At 39.8% G+C, this 18,571-nt stretch overlaps 1 protein-coding gene across 1 annotated transcript in view; it reads left to right on the top strand.

The window, feature by feature from the left end:
• The window catches only part of LOC139156024 (collagen alpha-1(VII) chain-like), a gene marked incomplete at its 3' end in the record, with an annotated part of 52,324 nt that overhangs the window by 1,406 nt on the left and 32,347 nt on the right, over positions 1–18,571 (top strand). Inside the window, exons 2-5 of the mRNA XM_070731387.1 lie at positions 8,003–8,096; positions 12,190–12,370; positions 15,150–15,309; positions 16,616–16,705. Of these exons, the coding sequence (XP_070587488.1) occupies positions 8,012–8,096; positions 12,190–12,370; positions 15,150–15,309; positions 16,616–16,705 (516 nt within the window). The remainder of the gene's footprint in view (positions 1–8,002; positions 8,097–12,189; positions 12,371–15,149; positions 15,310–16,615; positions 16,706–18,571) is intronic.

Genomic DNA, 18,571 nt, shown 5'->3' with positions numbered 1-18,571 from the left:
ATACCCTACCAGTTTCTTTAATAGAGTACAGTAGTACTGTAGAAGAATTTTATGAATTTTTAATGGATTTAAAATTTTTAATGGATTTAAGCCCCCTTTGAAAACCCGGGAAAATCCGTGAAAGATGAACCGCGAAGTAGCGAGAGATTACTGTACATTTATTCCTAAAAGGAACAAACCTTATAGTAAGAGTTATAAACTAGTTAGAGATTCAAATGCTGGCTTCTCTGATCTATAAATAAATAATCCATAAATAAAATAATCAGAAAATGCTACAGTTTTGTCTTTGCAGGCTGATTTTGCTAGTGATGCTTTAAAGGGCAATAAAGTACAGTAATTGATGGTCCCATCATAATTAAGGAAGACTTTTGGAAATTTCAAATATAGGCTGGGTATTTAAAGATTAGGGTATAATAAAGCCTCATGCGACAGAGATTACCTTGGGGGTTCTCCCTCCATTTTATACATATTTCTGGAGTACCTGTATATGCTGAACCAATGAACTATTTCCTTCCTCATAGCTGCAGGGCAGGGAGGTGGTAGCTTGGCTGGAGTTCACCAGGATAGGAACTGTTTTAGTAACTTGGGGGCAAGAGGAAATTACACTTTCCTTGGGACCAAAAAGAGCTCAGAAATAACTATTATTGAGGAAAGTTCCGTAGACAAGAACAATGAATTCAAACTGGATTTTTAGTCTAGAACATTTATTGCTGATACGTGGTGCACGAGAAGAGGCAGTTATGGTTTGGTCAGCAAGCTACGGTATGATAAGTTAACCAATGGCTTAGCATATTGTGTGAATTTAGCCTCAGCATCATAGATTATGTTGTTTTACATTGTTTTGAACTATACTTCAGCAAGGTCTCAGTTTCCCCACCTAATTCTAATTGTGCTACCTGTAAGACATGGCTGGTTTGTAGTTTGCATCAAAGTGTAATCTGGTTGCCTTATTTTTATTTTACTATGAAGTATGAACAAATAGGGAGGACATCAGTGTAGGGGAGATTAGTCACTTTCCAATGACTTCATTTGCTCTTTGGATCCTATACAATTTATGAATTCATATTTTTCTATGCACATGTAGAAACTTGCATAATTAATTTTTAGTGCAAAACTCCCAACTCAACTACAAGATGCTTTATATGCATAAAAGTATACATATATTGAATACCTATTTATCTAACAAAGCAAGTATTGCATGCATACTCTATTGCATTTATAACCTGTTATAGCAAGCACTGTGGCTACAAATTGCACTTTGAGGGCCAATTGGAAGAAGTTAAAGAGTTGGAGAGCTTCGCCAATCAGAGGTTTCCACTCCTCTTTTAAAGAGGGCAAAAGACATTCTGCTATGTTTCATTGGGATAATCTAGAAAAATGGAGGGAACAGCCACAGGCTGCAAACTGTTTACTATTTGCTGTTTTCTTAATTACTGTATTCAATAGTAATTTCTCTGTTTTCCTGAAGCTGCTAGGGGGAAAATATGAGAAAATGTACATATACATTTAATTACCTGATTTACAGATTGTGCTACCAATTCCACCACTCCTATTAAAACCCTGAGCTTGTTCTAGAATAGTAGGAAAGGGAGAATGCTCTTGTGCTCCTGTGAATTCCCCCGTTTAACCCAAAGATGTGCATAATTACAAAAAGGCAGTAGAAACTCCAGAAGGCAGATAATGCAAAGATCTCTAAGTGGTTAGGAAGTTTACATTATGAAAGTCACTGTGCATTACCACTGCGCTCTAAATTAGCCATTGCATTGGTAGCCTTTTACTGGATTAAATTTCTTCCTATTTCATCCTTAGTTGTAATCATCATTCCCTTCTATCATATTTCAGCTATGTTTTCATTGGAGTAGTGTGATTACAGACACAATCCAGCTCTTTCTATTTCCCCGTCTGCAATACAGGAGATCTAGATACTCAATGCAACTGGTATAAAAGCTGTTGGCATAGCCAGGAAAGTTGCTATGTAATTCTAATGGCCACCATTATTCATTAGATGTAATAGTGTTACCTTACCACAAGTTATACCTGGTTTGCATTTCTGATTTCTGTGAGATAGAGTGGTACTGTTAACTGGACTAATTTAGGTTCTATAAAAGGAACTACTGCACAGACAATTAATAGTTTCATTAATTGTTAATAGTTAATATTTCATTAGTTAATAGTTAATAAATCATTACTAGTTAAGGGGCATGCATAAGCGCACCATTGTGCCTACCGTCCCTGTCCTATTGTCTTCTTTTGTTACTTTTTATCATTACTTATTTAATGTTTAATTTGTACAAATTATCACCCTATAATTGTTTGACAAATAAATAAAATAAAATAAATAAAAATAAATAAAATTTACTGTTCATTTGTCCAGTTCATTTGCCAAAAGATTATCTACTTCTCCCTGCTTTATAATAGTTCTATTATCATGTAAAGTGGACTGCTGCATAGAGGGACTGAAAAGAAAAAAAACATGACAATAGGATGGAGGCATTGTCTATTAGTACAACAGAGATGTTTCTTAGAATCTCCTCTTTCCACCTAACATCCCTCCATGCTGCAGTCGTTTGGGAGAGCTTGTTATAAAAGGAAAGCCAGAATAGAAATTTTTGTCTGACCCTTCCAGGTTTTATATAATCTATTTTATTTAATCTTCATTTTTAAAAAACAAGGTTGATTTGGACAGATTTTTTAAACCAGCAAATAAAGAATGCTGTACTGCAGGCTACTTCTGCTGAACTGCCTGCAGCCAGCAGTTTGGCAGATCAAATCTCAGTAGGCTCAAAGTTGACTCAGCCTTCCATCCTTCCCAGGTGGGTAAAATGAGGACCCAGATTGTTGGGGGCAATATGCTGACTCTGTAAACCGCTTAGAGAGGGCTGTAAAAGCAGTATATAAAGTCTAAGGGCTATTGCTAGTACTATCTTAGAACAGTAAGTAGAAATGGCATTGGTTGATGATCTCTAGGAAGAGCAGGACGGATGATCTCTTCATAATCTCTTGGTGGCCTTCAATACTATCAACCAAGCTATCTGACATCCTTTTGGGTTGGCTGCAGGGTTTAGGGCTGGATAGCATAGCTTTGTGCTGGTTTGGCTCTTTTCTCCAAAACCCACAATTTAAAAAAAAAAATTTTTTTTTAAATTTATCCAAAAATGTTTTTAAAAAGATGGCGGCATCCACGGATTGGCACCAACAGTACCGGATCTGTCTTGTCATCATGATGTCACCAGCTGCTTTCTACCAGTTCGGGTGAATGGGTCCGAACCAGGAGGAATCCATCTCTAAATGGGCTCTACCTTGGAGGTTCTTCTGGACTCATGACTCCTGCTCAATGAGCAGTTGCCAATCATAGCTAGCTAGATATTTATGTATGTATGTATGTATGTATGTATGTATGTATGTATGTATGTACGTACATACGTACGTACGTATGTACGTACTTACGTACTTACTTACATACTTACTTATTTATTAGATTTGTATGCCGCCCTCTCCGAAGACTCAGGGCGGCTAACAACAGTAAAGAAAACAATGTAACAAATCTAATATTAAAAAATAATCTAAAAAAAACCTATTTAAAGAACCAATCATACAAACAAGCATACCATGTATAAATTCTATAAGCCTAGGGGGAAGGGGAAAAAATTCAATTCCCCCATGCCTGACGACAGAGGTGGGTTTTAAGGAGCTTGCGAATGGCAAGGAGGGTGGGGGCAACTCTGATATCTGGGGGGAGCTGGTTCCAGAGGGTCGGGGCCGCCACAGAGAAGGCTCTTCTCCTGGGTCCCGCCAAATGACATTGTTTGAGAGATAATGCCACCTGAAAAATCCAGCTAGAGCCTGGACTTAAATTATAAGAATGATGAATACTTAAGTGTCCTATATTATTATTATTATTATTATTATTATTATTATTATTATTATTTATTAGATTTGTATGCCGCCCCTCTCCATAGACTCGGGGCAGCTCACAATAATAATAAAACAGTATATAATAAACAAATCTAATATTTAAAAAGTATCTAAAAACCCCATTAATTTAAAACCATTCAACGCAAGCATACCATACATAAAACTATATAAGCCAGGCAGAGGTGAGTTTTAAAAAGTTTACGAAAGGGAAGGAGGGTGGGGGCAATCCTAATCTCGAGGGGGAGCTGGTTCCAGAGGGTCAGGGCCGCCACAGAGAAGGCTCTTCCCCTGGGTCCCACCAAACGACATTTTTTAGTGGACGGGACCCAGAGAAGGCCAACTCTGTGGGACCTAACTGGTTGCTGGGATTCGTGCGGCAGAAGGTGGTCTCAGAGATATTCTGGTCTGATGCCATGACCAACACATAGCAGTGATGGCGAACCTTTTTTCCCTTGGTGCCAAAAGTACACGCACACACATTATTGTGTGCACATGCATGCCCACATGTATGATTCAATGCACCCCAACCCCGCTCATGCATGCACAACCTCCCCCGTTCCCCCACTTCCTGACTTCCAGTAGGGTTTGTTTTTTGCCCAAAGGCTTCTCTGGAGCCTGCAGAGAGTGAAAACGCCCTCCCAGAGCCTCCGCATGAGCCCAAAATAGGCTGGAGCATGCATGCGCACTGGAGCTGTGCTAGGGCAATGGCTCCCGTGCTGACATATATGATTCTACGTACCACCTGTGACATTCTTGCCATAGGTTCACCATTATGTAGTATAGCATATATTCATAGTATAAAACCAGTAGTGTATATTTAAATGTTCGGCACTATTAGTATATATTTAAATGATCAGCACTATTTATTTTATAGAAGTTTCAAATCTTTCCATTTCAGTGGAATGCAGTCCATTTATGGAAAAATTGATGAAACCAAGCCAATATTTTTGCATAATTTCTTTTTTTTTTCCCAAGGAGAAATTCCTTTTTGTTGTTTTTTTTAAGAAAGGAGATCATTACAAAAAGAAAATATGTATGTGGTATGATCTAAACACTAAGTACCTAGATGATTAAGGTGAAAGTTTGTTTCCAGTAGGATGAAGTTCTTCCCTTTTCATTTAATCATCTGGTTTGGCCCATAATAAAGCCGTGTGTAAGTGATAGTTCTGGGTTCACCCATTATGCTAAACAATGATTTGTTTAACCATGGGTATGTTTTGTCAGTTAAGACTTTAATCTTGTATAATACAAGCCAGTGGTGGGTTGCTCCTGGTTCAGACTGATTCTTAGAACCAGTGGTGGGAGGCTTTGCCCACCCACCCAGGTCACTTCTGTGCAGGCTCAGAATCATCATCATCATCATTATTATTATTATTATTATTATTATTATTATTATTATTATTATTTATTAGATTTGTATGCCGCCCCTCTTCGAAGACTCGGGGCGGCTCACAACAGTAATACAAAAACAATATAACAGTGAGACAAATCTAATATTAAAATAAAACATATCTAAAACCCCAATAATTTAAAAACCATACAACACATACATACCAAACATAAAATATAAAAGCCTGGGGGAGGATGTCTCAGTTCCCCCATGCCTGGCGAGGTGGGTCTTGAGTAATTTGCGAAAGACAAGGAGGGTGGGGGCTGTTCTAATCTCTGGGGGGAGTTGATTCCAGAGGGCCGGGACCACCACAGAGAAGGCTCTTCCCCTGGGGTCCGCCAAACGACATTGTTTGGTCGATGGGACCCGGAGAAGGCCAACTCTGTGGGACCTTATCGGCTGCTGGGATTCGTGCGGTAGAAGGCGGTTCCGGATGTATTCTGGTCCAATGCCATGTAGGGCTTTAAAGGTCATTACCAACATTGAAACCAACACTGAAATCATGCACAAGTGCAGATCCAAACCGGTGGCAAAGTAACTCAGAACCCACCACTGATACAAGCGGAGTGTTTAACCTCCTGCTCCTTTCCTTATTCTATCTGAGGAAAGATGCCAGTATGTTAACAGTGATTTATTCAATAAGCTATGGACTGGAATGGCAGTATGTATGAAATAGATTATAGTAACCTGATTTAAACATTGTTTATAAACCAAAATGGCAGGTTCACACGTGTGTTAAGCCTAGTCTTTTTTTAAAAAATCATATGATTTAGTACTGCATATAAAGCCAATCACCATGGCTAGATTTACACACTTATATCTGGAGCTTCCAAATTAATTGATCCAAAATAATCAAGTATCATTTATTACGTACACCTGTGGATATGTGCTTCTATCAATAATAAATGAAGATGTCTAAATGCGTTAAGAATTCAAAAATTGAAAATTCCAAACTGAAGTGATCTGATTGATTAACATTAATGCATGGATGGGAAGATTTTTTAAAATCATTGTTTGAATTTCATTCTTGTCTTGATTTTGCAGTGCAGTTCTCAATTAGCTATGCATTTAAAGGGGAAATTTTGAATGAAATATATTCAGACTTGTACAGTGGTACCTCTACTTACAAACTTAATTTCGTTCTGTGACCAGGTTCTTAAGAAGTATAGTTTGTAAGAAGAAGCAATTTTTCCCATAGGAATCAATGTAAAAGCAAATAATGTGTGCAATTCGGGAAACCACAGGGAGGGTGGAGGCCCTGTTTCCTCCCAGGAGATTCCTAGAGAGGCCCCACAGAGGCTTCTCCCCGCCTTTTCCAGTCCTATTTCCTCCCAGGAGATTCCTAGAGAGGCCCCACGGAGGCTTCTCCCTGCCTTTTCTAGCCCTATTTCCTCCCAGGAGATTCCTAGAGAGACCCTACTGAAGCTTCTCCCCGCCTTTTCCGGTCACAGTTACAGAGGTTCGAGTTTGTAAGTGGAAAATGGTTCTTGAGAAGAGGCAAAAAAATCTTGAACACCTGGTTCTTATCTAGAAAAGTCCGTAAATAGAAGCATTTGTAGGTAGAGTATTCCTGTATTCCATTTTTTAACTGCTTGATTTTTCCTATTAATAAACACACTGCACTCAGGTCTTTGCAACTATCATCTCCTGTAAGAAGATGAGATTGGATAACCAATTGTCTGAAATGTGTAGGGCTTTCTGACTAAGTAGGTGGTTGGACTAGAAGACCTCCAAGGTCCCTTCCAACTCAGGTATTATTCTATTCCTCTCTGGCCATGGTTAAGCAGATGACATAAAATTATAGGAAGTCTATTTCTAGAGAAACAAGGAAATATGAAAGGAGCATCCCCCTTTGCCACTTATCTGGGGTCCTGGCTTGGAGACTGTTCTGTTGGGCTCTCTAGTAGACTTCTCCCAAAAATTCACAGGTACAAATTTCAGACACACACACATTTGAAAATTCAAAACAAGGTTCTTTATAATGAAAAGTCACTTAAACTAAGCCCTCTTTTGGAATAGCAAAGAGCACTTGTCTCCAAACAAATTGGTAATTTGTACAAGTCCCTCATCAGTTCTGTGATACTTAGCTTGCAGCTGTGAGGCAATTCACAGTCCTTCTTCTTTCACAAAGTGAAACACACTTTGCTCTGGTTTAGTTTCAAAGCAGGGAAAAATCAGCACACAAAAGGTCAAAGTCAGCAAGGCAGGCACGAAACACAAGGATCAGATAATCCTTCACAATGGCCAAACCCACAGGCTGCTACTTATAGCAGTCTCACTATTTACCACAGCCCCACCCAACCACAGGTGGCCTCATTTTCTTTGATAATAATCTCTCAGTTGTTGTTGCCTATGCATTGCTCTCCACATGCGTGGCTGTATCATTAACTCTTGTTCTGAATCCAAGGAGGAGCTGGATAATTGATCTCCTTCTGAGCTGTCTGCCACACTCTCCTCCTCCCTGTCACTCATGTCTTCTTGGTCAGAGGAGCCTTCATCAGCAGATTCCACCGGGGGGAAAACAGGCCTGCAGCATGTGGATGTCTCCCCCACATGCACAGTCCTTGGGGCAGGAGCTGGGCCAGAGCTAACCACAACAGAGACTAGGACAGTACTGCTCGTGATAAACCTGTTCAGCTCTTGTATTCCCAGTCTGAAGAATTGAACATCTCTTCCATCTCTTCTTCTTTGTTTCAGACTCCCACCATGAGAAGCAAAATGTTGTTCCTCGCAGCAGTTCATGCGGTATTCTTTGCTTCCATACAAGTCGTGGCTCAAAAAAGGGAGAGAGGTGAGTCATTGTTAATTTAAGTCTGCATGGCAGCCCTATAGATGTGAGGGGCCCAACCTCTGTCTTTTCCCCCTCCATTCAGCCACTGTATTGGCTGGAGAAAGGATAGCAGGAAACTCAGGAAAGCGAAGAGGTAAAGCTGTTCCTCTGTTAGAGAAGGACCCTGGAGAGAAAGATTTGTAAAAACACCACTTGAAATCTTGGAGAGCTTCACCGAGCACCATATGGTATGATTTTATTCTAGCGCACCTGGTGTAATAGGAGAGGAAGGATTAAATACTGGAGTTCATTTGGAAGTCTCCAGAAACTACAGGGGGATGAGAGCTCATGTGTGACGTTGAACATGGCCAGATTTACTTTTCACAATATTCTGTATTTGAAAGCACTTTCATAGAGTAGGTTTTTTGAAAAAAATTACAAAACAGACCTGGTACACAATTCTTAATTATAGTTTCATAACAGCTGTGCAATAGGAGGAAGGAACGTCTATTTTTTTCTTCCCCGTGTTACCAATTTTCTAGTCATTTAATACTAATAACTGCTTTGACTGTGCACTTGGGGAGTAATTTAAGCAGTTGTGGGCCGCTGCTGGTTCAGACTGTTTCGGGCAAACTGGTAGTTCCGATGATCAGCTGGCTCCGCCCACCTGCCCCTGCTCTATCCTGTCCTATACAGTGTTCCCTTGATTTCCGCGGAGGATGCGTTCCAAGACCGCCCGCGAAAGTCGAATTTCCGCAAAGTAGAGATGCGCAAGTAAATACACCATTTTTGGCTATGAACAGTATCACAAGCCTTCCCTTAACACTTTAAAACCCTAAATTACCATTTCCCATTCCCTTAACAGCCATTTACTCACCATTATTACTGGTACTCACCATTGAATTAGGCACTTAGTGATCCTGATATTTATAAACATAATTATTTATTAACAATAATTTTTTTTGGTTATTTATTTGCAAAAATTATTAGTTTGACGATGGCATATGATGTCATTGGATGGGAAAAACCGTGGTATAGGAAAAAAACCGCAAAGTATTTTTTTATTAATATTTTTTGAAAAACCGTGGTATAGGCTATTCGCGAAGTTCGAACCCACGAAAATTGAGGGAACACTGTACAGTATTTCCTTTTTTCTGGTTCATCTGAGTTACACAGCAAAGCTGATTTCTGCACCTCACTGTTCTATTTACTCGGGCTTCCCTAGAAGGCAAGCAGTTGAGCTTCAAATTGCTGTATTTTGAATGCTGAGTGTAAGTGTGTTAGGTGTGCATGTACACAAAGCACACAATCACCAAATTGGTTGTTAAACCGGTTACAGCCCACCACTGAATTTAGGGGCAAGAAACCTCTGTCCCTGCAGCTAATTTCAGAAGCCCCATAAAAGTTTTCCTCCCTTCCCTGCGACCTGCTTCTTAGAAGAGAGAACAGAGGGTGTGTGAGAAAGAGTCCCCGTTCACACCTACTTTTAACTGTAGGAAATGTCTCCTCAAGAGATTTTATCTGAAGGGGTGCAGCTTTCAATAGGAAAAAGTTATAAACTACTGGAGTGGGGACTCTGAAAGAATTGAAAATTGTGTTATCGGTGTTAAAGATGGTTTTAAAATGATTTTGATTTGCTAAGGCTTTGTCATGACTCATTACTTCCAAACTGAATCGTTATATAAAGTACCGTTGACAAACTGTATATAGCGCTGTCTGTCTGTTTGCTCTTGTTGGTAGTATGCAAGAGAAATAAGTCCATAACTTGATTTATTTTTCCTCCTTTTGAAAACTGAACTCCTGTAACTTTGCTGAAATATTTATTTATCTGCTGTAATAAAAATATTTCTTTTTTAAAAAATAATGAACAAATAAAACAAGACATACAGATAAACTTTCAAATATAAAAGAAACACAAAAGCTTAATATGTTACAATTCTATTTTCATCTATTCATTCTTTTTCTTAGACGTTATAACATTCAATTCTTTTTTCTTTTCTATCCAACTATATATTTTCCCCCAAACTGTGTAGTAGTCTTTATTTTGTTTATTCTGTAATTCGTATGTTCATTTGCTTAATTTAGCACAATCTAGCATTTTCCTAATCACCATTACTCCATTTGGTATATTTTCCTTTTTCCAAGTTTGTGCAAACACCAACCTTGCTGATGTTAATATATGCGTTATCAAATAGTAATCTTCCTTACTATGCTGTCCCATGATTGTTTTAAAGCCAGACCCACACCTGACCATAGCAACTATCAATAGGAGGAAGCATAATATTTGTTTACAAATTATGTCTTCCAGACATTTTGTTTCTCTGTCTGTCTGTCTGCCTACCTACCAACCTACCTCTTCATTTATATCCCAATTTTAATATTTTTACGGAGGAATAATTCAAGGTGGCGACTATACCCAATACCCCTTCCTCCTCCTATTTTCCTCTCAACAACCACTGTGGATGGTGAGTTGGGCTGAGAGAGAATGACTGGCCCAAGTTCACCCAGCTGGCTTTCATGACTAAAATGGGATCTAAATTCATGGTCCCCAGCTTTGTAATCTGGTGCCTTAACCATTGGACCAGTGATGGAGTCCATTGTTCTGTTTATTGTAGTCTGAAGCTTTCAGGGAAGCTTGCTGAAGCCCCGAAGTGCGAAAAACAGCATGACGGGCAAACCATGTCTATTTTTCTGAACTTCCAGTTTGCCCATTGGGCTGTTTTTCGCACCCTGGGGCTTCGGGAAGCTTTTTTGAAGCCTCCGAGGGGCGAAACAGCCTTTCCCAAGGCATGTACGCTGGAGCTGACATAGAGCAATGCCTCATGGGTCCTCCATAGTTTCGCCATCACGGCACTAGACCAAACTGACTGTCACATTAAGAAATAAAACCTCAGAAATAAAAGATTCCATTCCTTGATTTTGATTCTGCCGTACCTTTTGAAAGAAAGGAATAAAAAGTTTATTGTAGTCTGTCTGTTTCAGATTGCAGTTTCCTTTCTGAGTCTCCCTTTTTAGCTCAGATTCTGTGGTCCAAAATACAGATCGTTTCAATATACAGCTGTTTGTTTAGCAACAGTTTAAGCAGCACTGAAAAAGTGGCTTAACACCGGTCCTTGTGTGACAGTTGCAACTTCTCCACAGTCATACAATCAAAATTTGAGCGCTTGGCAAGTGGGTTGTATTTACAACAGTTGCAACATTGCAACTGTGATTGCCATTTTTGACTTTTCCAGCAGTTTCCAATAAGCAAAGTTGATGAGGGAAGACAACTTTACCTAACAACCACACTCAATTCGCTTAATGATTCACTTAGCCATGGCAAAAAAAAAAGTTTGTAAAATCAGGGACAACTCATTTAACAACTGCCTTGCTTAGGGATGAAAATTCTGGCCTCAATTGTGGTTGTAAGTCAAGAAATATATGTACAGTAGTCTTTTCACATTAGTTATTAAGACAAGACTTTTTCTACTTCTATAATTGTGTAATGACTTTAATGGTTAAATTATGGACTTGATATATGATGTACAGTGGTACCTCTACTTACGAACTTAATTTGTTCCAGGTTCTTAAGTAAAAAAGTTTGCAAGAAGAAGCAATTTTTCCCATAGGAATCAATGTAAAAGCAAATAATGCGTGCGATTGGAAAAACCACAGGGAGGGTGGAGGCCCTGTTTTCTCCCAGGAGATTCCTAGAGAGGCCCCACAAAGGCTTCTCCCCACCTTTTCCAGCCCTGTTTCCTCCCAGGAGATTCCTAGAGAGGCTCCACGGAGGCTTCTCTCTGGCTTTTCCGGTTACAGTTTCGGAGGGTCGGGTTTGTAATTGGAAAATGGTTCTTGAGAAGAGGCAAAAAAATCTTGAACACCGGCTCTTATCTAGAAAAGTTTGTAAGTAGAGACATTCTTAGGTAGAGGTACCACTGTATCTCATATATATATTGTAGACCTTTTTTCTAGGAATGCTTCAGCCTGGCTCTGTGGGACTAAAGCCTCGAGCTAGTATATAACTGTGTGCAGACCAAGCCCAGCTCTTGCTGTTCCTTTGGCTTGCAATATAAATGCATGGAGGGATCCACTGATGAAGGTAAGCCTTCTGACCAGTTGATTTGTCTTGCAGTGGTCTGCACCAATGTGTACCTGGCTGACATTGCATTCCTGGTAGATGGATCCTCTAGCATTGGCAGGGGAAATTTCCGGATGATCCGATCCTTCATGGAAGGCCTGGTTGTTCCTTTCATCAACGTGGTGGGTGCGAACGGGGTACGTTACGCAGCTGTGCAGTACAGTGACGACCCCAGGTGAGTCCTAGTCTTCCTGCTTTTTATGCTATTTACTTTAGACAAATTGTTGAAGAACAGCTGTGTTACTGATTTGGATAATTAAATGGGACTGCTCTATACCAATGTTTCCCAACCTTGACAACTTGAAGATATCTGGACTTCAACTTCCAGAATTCCCCAGCCAGCATTCGCTGGCTGTGGCATTCTGGGAGTTGAGGTCCAAATATCAAGTTGCCAAGGTTGGGAAACACTCTTGTACACTATAGTCCCAAGACTAAATGCTGGGGTCAGTCAGTCAGATTGCCTTTGAGACCACCTTCTGCTGCACAAATCCCAGCGACCGATTAGATCCCACAGAGTTGGCCTTCTCCGGGTCCCATCAACGAAACAATGTCGTTTGGCGGGACCCAGGGGAAGAGCCTTCTCTGTGGCGGCCCCGGCCCTCTGGAATCAACTCCTCCCGGAGATTAGGATTGCCCCCATCCTCCTTGCCTTCTGCAAACTCTTGAAAACCCACCTATGTCGCCAGGCATGGGGAAATTGATTCCCCCGGCTGTCCCGTTTTATGCATGGTCTATTGAGTTGTGTGATTGTTTTTAATAAAGGTTTTTTAATATGTTTTGTTTTAATATTGGATTTGTAGACTGTATTGTTTGTTGGAAGCCGCTCCGAGTCCTCGGAGAGGGGCGGCGTACAAATCTAATAAATAATAATAATAATAATAATAATAATAATAATAATAATAATAATAATAATGTAGAGTTCTTTAAGTCTCCTAGATGGCCACAGTATGATCTTCAGGGATCTTCAGTGGATTAGATAGCCTGCCTTCCCCCAGACTGGTACCATGCCGTCTGAGAGTTGAACACAGTGCACCCTAAAAGATACTGGTCTGGGGAAGACTGAGATGTCAAATCCCAAAATTATTTAGCTAGTTTCACTTGCAATTGAAACTCTGTTTACTTCTAACCATCTAGAATAACAAGTTGGAAGGGACCTTGTGGGTGTTCTAATCCAACCTCAGGCAGGAAATGCTATGCCATTTTAGACAAAAGGTTGTCTAATTTCTTCTTAAAAACCTCCAGTGTTGGACCACTCACAACTTCTAAAGTGATTAATATCTGTCAGGAAATTTATCCTTAGTCTAGATTGCTTCTCTCCTTGATTAGTTTCCTTCCATTGCTTTTTTTTGTCCAGCCCTCAGGTGCTTTGGAGAATAGGTTGACTCCCTCTTCTTTGTAGCAGCCTGAGATATTGAAACACTGCTATTCTATCGCCCATGGTCCTTCTTTTCATTAAACTATACCCAATTCCAGCAACTGTTCTTTATATGTTTTAACCTCCAGTCCCTTATCCCCTATTCCTAACGGGTGAACTGCATAGCCGCCCTGCAGTTCTCAAGGGAAAGAAAAAGATTTATCCCCTTTCTTTATTTGCAGAATAAATCTATTTGATTGGAGGATGTGCATTGAGTAACTTTGTTTGTCTTTAGGGTGAACATGAATCTCAAGGGTAAGTACAAGCACATACTCTTGAGATTCATGTTCGCTCTAAAGACAAACAAAACTGCATTCATGACGTAACTGCCTCTTACTTGTTAGACGAGCCAAGTACTCTATTCATAACATTGAAAGGTTCTCAAAAAGTCTCACTGAGATTGATTAAAAAAAAACACCTACTACTTGATGACAAAAATTGGGAATAGAATAGAATAGGAATAGAATAGGAATAGAATAGGAATAGAATAGAATAGAATAGAATTCTTTATTGGACAAGTGTGATTGGACACACAAGGAATTTGTCTTTGGTGCATATGCTCTCAGTGTACATTTTTAAAAAAGATACATTTGTCAAGAATAATGAGGTACAACACTTAATGATTGTCATAGGATACAAATAAGCAATCAGAAAACAATCAATATAAATCGTAGAGCAATATTGTGGCAAATAAAGCCCTACATGGCTTAGGTCCAGACTAGTTATGGGACAATCTCCTGCCTCATGTATCCCAGCGGCTGGTCAGATCCCATAGAGTTGGCCTTTTCCAGGTCTGTCAGCAAAAGCAACGTTGGCTGCCGGGCCTGAGGGAAGGGCCTTCTCTGTGGCAGCTCCAGTCCTTTAGAATCAACTTCCTCCAGAGATCTGCACTGCCTCCACCCGCCTAGCCTTTTGAAAGGTTTTAAAAACATATTTATTTATTTATTTATTTATTTATTTATTTATTTATTTATTTATTTATTTATTTATTTATTTATTTATTAGATTTGTATGCCGCCCTTCTCCATAGACTCGGGGCGGCTCACAACAATAATAAACAATATATGACAAATCTAATATTAAAGTAACTAAAAACCCCTTATTAAAAAGCAAAACATCCACACAAACATACCATGCATAAATTGTATAGGCCTGGGGGAAGGGAATATCTCAATTCCCCCATGCCTGATGTCAGAGGTGGGTTTTAAGGAGCTTACGAAAGGCAAGGAGGGTGGGGGCAATTCTGATCTGTGATATTGGATGAACTGGATGAATGGTTGTAATATTTGGGATTTTAGGTTGGGGTTTTTATGGTCGGGGTTTAATAATTTTTTATTTGTATATGTTTTACCTTGTACGCTGCCCTGAGTCCGCAGGAGAAGGGCAGCTTAGAAATTTAAATAAATAAATAAATACATACATACATACTTATATACATACGTACATCTTCTCAGCTGATGGACTTTCAAGCAATAGTGTGGTTTCTGCTTTTGCTTCTGCTTAATTACTTTAAATTTTGATTACTTTGTTTTGATTCCAGGACTGAGTTCAAATTCTCGGACTTTTTCAATGGAACGGGAGTGATCCAGGCTGTGCAAGGGATAGCCTTCAAGGGCGGGAATACTCGCACAGGAGCAGGCATGCGTTACGTAGCAGATAACTTATTTGGGGCCAATAATCTCCGTCCTAACGTTCCAAAGGTACTATGAAAACTTTTTCTGCCCCAACAGAAAGAGAAGGGAATGGCCAGAGAGTCCTGGGCGGAATCTTACAGGTTTTGACAATTCCGACAGCCATTTTTAGTCTCTTATAATATTGAAAAATCATGTTTGCCAGTAGAAGTATGATCTGTTGCTCCATGAATGCTGAATGAATGTAGCACTTAAATCTCAACCCGATAAGTGACATTTAATATACTGTTAATGGGCCAATACTGCATTGGCTGCCGATTGGTTTCCAGATACAATTCAAAGTGTTGGTAATGATCAATAAAGCCCTACATGGCATTGGGGTAGAGTACTTGCAGGACCACCTTTTGCCATATGAGTCCCAGCGACTGGTCAGCCCCACAGAGTTGGCCTTCTCCAGGTCCCATCAACTAGACAGTGTTGCTTGGTGGGGCCTAGGGGTAGAGCCTTCTCGGGGGGGGGGGGTTCCCTTTGGAATCAGCTCCCCTCTCAGAGATTCGCATTGCCCCCACCCTCCTTGCTTTCTGTAAGAGTCTTAAGACTCATTTATGCCACCAGGCTTGGAGCAATTAAACCTTAGCCCCCTGGCCGTCGAATGTTACATATGATTGTTGTTCGAATGGGTATGATTGATTTTTAATATAATTAAGGATTTTAGAGTAATTACTTAGTTTTAATTAATTGGATTTAGATTACTGTATTTTATTGTTTCTTTTTATATGTTGTAAGCCGCCCCAAGTCCTCAGAGAGAGGCAGCATATAAATCCAATAAATAAAATAAAGTAAAGTAAAATAAATAAAATAATAAAATAAAATAAATAAAATAAATAAAATAAATAAAATAAATAAAATAAATAAAATAAATAAAATAAATAAAATAAATAAAATAAATAAAATAAATAAAATAAATAAAATAAATAAAATAAATAAAATAAATAAAATAAATAAAATAAATAAAATAAATAAAATAAATAAAATAAATAAAATAAATAAAATAAATAAAATAAATAAAATAAATAAAATAAAATAAATAAAATAAATAAAATAAATAAAATAAATAAAATAATAAAATAATAAAATAATAAAATAAAATAAAATAAAATAATAAAATAAAATAAAACTCTTCCTGGTGTTCTGAAATAAGGTTTTAGGTTCCCAGAAATGTGTTTGGCAGTGCTGACCTTTATTTTTGCTTCAGCCATCTAACTGCAGGTGGTCAGGCTGAGCATACACTGAGCTGTTCTTCAAAAAGAATTGATCTTAATTCTTTGTTTGGGCATTTGTGTGATGTAGTACCGCATTTCCCCTTCCCCCTTAGATCTGTATTCTCATTACTGATGGAAAGTCTCAGGATGAGGTTGAGCAGACGGCCTTAAGACTGAAGAATCTAGGCATTAAAGTCTTTGCAGTGGGTAAGTGATCTTGCAGTGCATGGGGGATATCAAATAAGGACAAATTTAATGGGACTTTCTCCCTCTGCACCAGCCACTACTTCTCATCACCTTCCCCCTTGTTGTTAACCGTTTGCTGAAAGAAAAACATATTGGATGGGTGGTACGCGAAATGCACCTACCAGTTCTTACTTGCCAGTTTAGGGCTAGGTAAGATTGAGAACATTGCAAGCATGGGATGGGCCCTCTAAGGTTTATTAATCCTGGAATCACTCCCCTCTTAAATCAGATTACAGTACCTTTTGAAATTACAAGGGTTAAATCAGACTTTGCTTATGCCTCCAATAAGCCTGGGGAAGTCTGCACTTGCAAATTGAGAATTCAGTTGTACAATTATAATGCAACACTCAGACTAATTGTTACAGAAAGCAATTGTTTATAGTGCATTGTTCTTGATGCACGGAGATATATTTTTCCAGATTGGAATTATAATTTTTTTAAAATTAAATCCCTGATTCCCTCCTCCAATGCAAGTGAAGAGGGTCAAAAGTAAAGGTGAATATATCAATTTCAGTTATACAGAAAGCACAAATATTATTTTTGGCATGAGAAATCCCTAAAACGTCAATGCTTTTATGAGTTTTATTGAGTTCAATGCTGAACTCAAAAGCCACAAAAATGTACAGGCTTCCAAAACCTCCACATTTCTTCATCAAGCAAGATATTCATCTCGCCACCCTGATTATGATTTTAATATTTTTAATAATGCCTATTTTCCACTTTCTTTTTAATGTATTGCCCACTGAAAATATCTCAAAGGGCAGGGCAAGAAAATTACATGCATTTTTGGCATCTTCCTAAAAAAAGCATAGTCCTAATATAAATTTCAGATTAGAAATGCTTGTGTATAGTATATGTGTGGAAGCATATTTTTCTTAGAAAACCATAGAAGAGTCCCAGAGCTCCCCAAGCATTTTTTGAAGGAGGACAAAATGCCTCCCCAGAGAGCTTGGAGCAACCATTGCTGTTTTCCATCCAGTTTCTGTGCCTGAAATTTAGCATATTTGGATTAAAAGCCACTGGGACAAGAACAAAGTGGTCTCAATTGATCTTTAGGGCAATAGGCTGGAGTTTTTCTCAGCCCTATCTAAAGATGTTGGGTACCGAAGTGCATGCAAAAAATATACCCTTCCAGGGAACTCAGATTATAGTATATAGAGTATAGTATACAGTGATCCCTCGATTATCGCGAGGGTTCCGTTCCAAGACCCCTCGCGATAATCGATTTTTCGCGATATAGCGGTGCGGAAGTAAAAACACCATCTGCGCATGCGCGCCCTTTTTTCCATGGCCGTGCATGCGCAGATGGTGGAGCGATGACAGTTCGGAGGCTGGCAATGGTTGTTTTTCATGCCGGCCACCCCCCCCCCCAGCGCCTCCGGGCTCCACGCCGCTACCCCCCGCCCGCCCGATTCGCCCCTCTCACCGGCTTTCTTGGGGCCCGAGTCCTCCTTCAGCAGCGTTTGTGGCAACGGCCCTCGGCTTTTACAATGCCCGCCTCCTTCCCTCCCTCCCTCCTTCCCCTCCCTCTCCTCCCTTCCTTCCCTCCCTCCTTCCCCTCCCTCCTTCCCTCCTTCCTTCCCTTCTCTCCTTCCCTCCCTCCTTCCCTCCCTCCCTCCTTCCCTCCTTCCTTCCCTCCCTCCTTCCCTCCCTCCCTCCTTCCCTCCCTCCTTCCTTCCTCCTTCCCTCCTTCCCTCCTCCTTCTCTTCCTTCCCTCCTTCCATCCCTCCTTCCTTTCTTCCCTCCCTCCTTTCCTCCCTCCTTCCTTCCTCCCTCCTCTTCCTTCCCTCCTTCCCTCCTTCCATCCCTCCCTCTCCTTCCTT

Source organism: Erythrolamprus reginae, unplaced genomic scaffold (assembly GCF_031021105.1).
Source record: "Erythrolamprus reginae isolate rEryReg1 unplaced genomic scaffold, rEryReg1.hap1 scaffold_232, whole genome shotgun sequence".
NCBI classification, from domain to species: Eukaryota; Metazoa; Chordata; class Lepidosauria; order Squamata; family Dipsadidae; genus Erythrolamprus; species Erythrolamprus reginae.
Note: the sequence above shows the minus strand (reverse complement) of the source record. Positions and strands in the feature narration are given on the sequence as shown.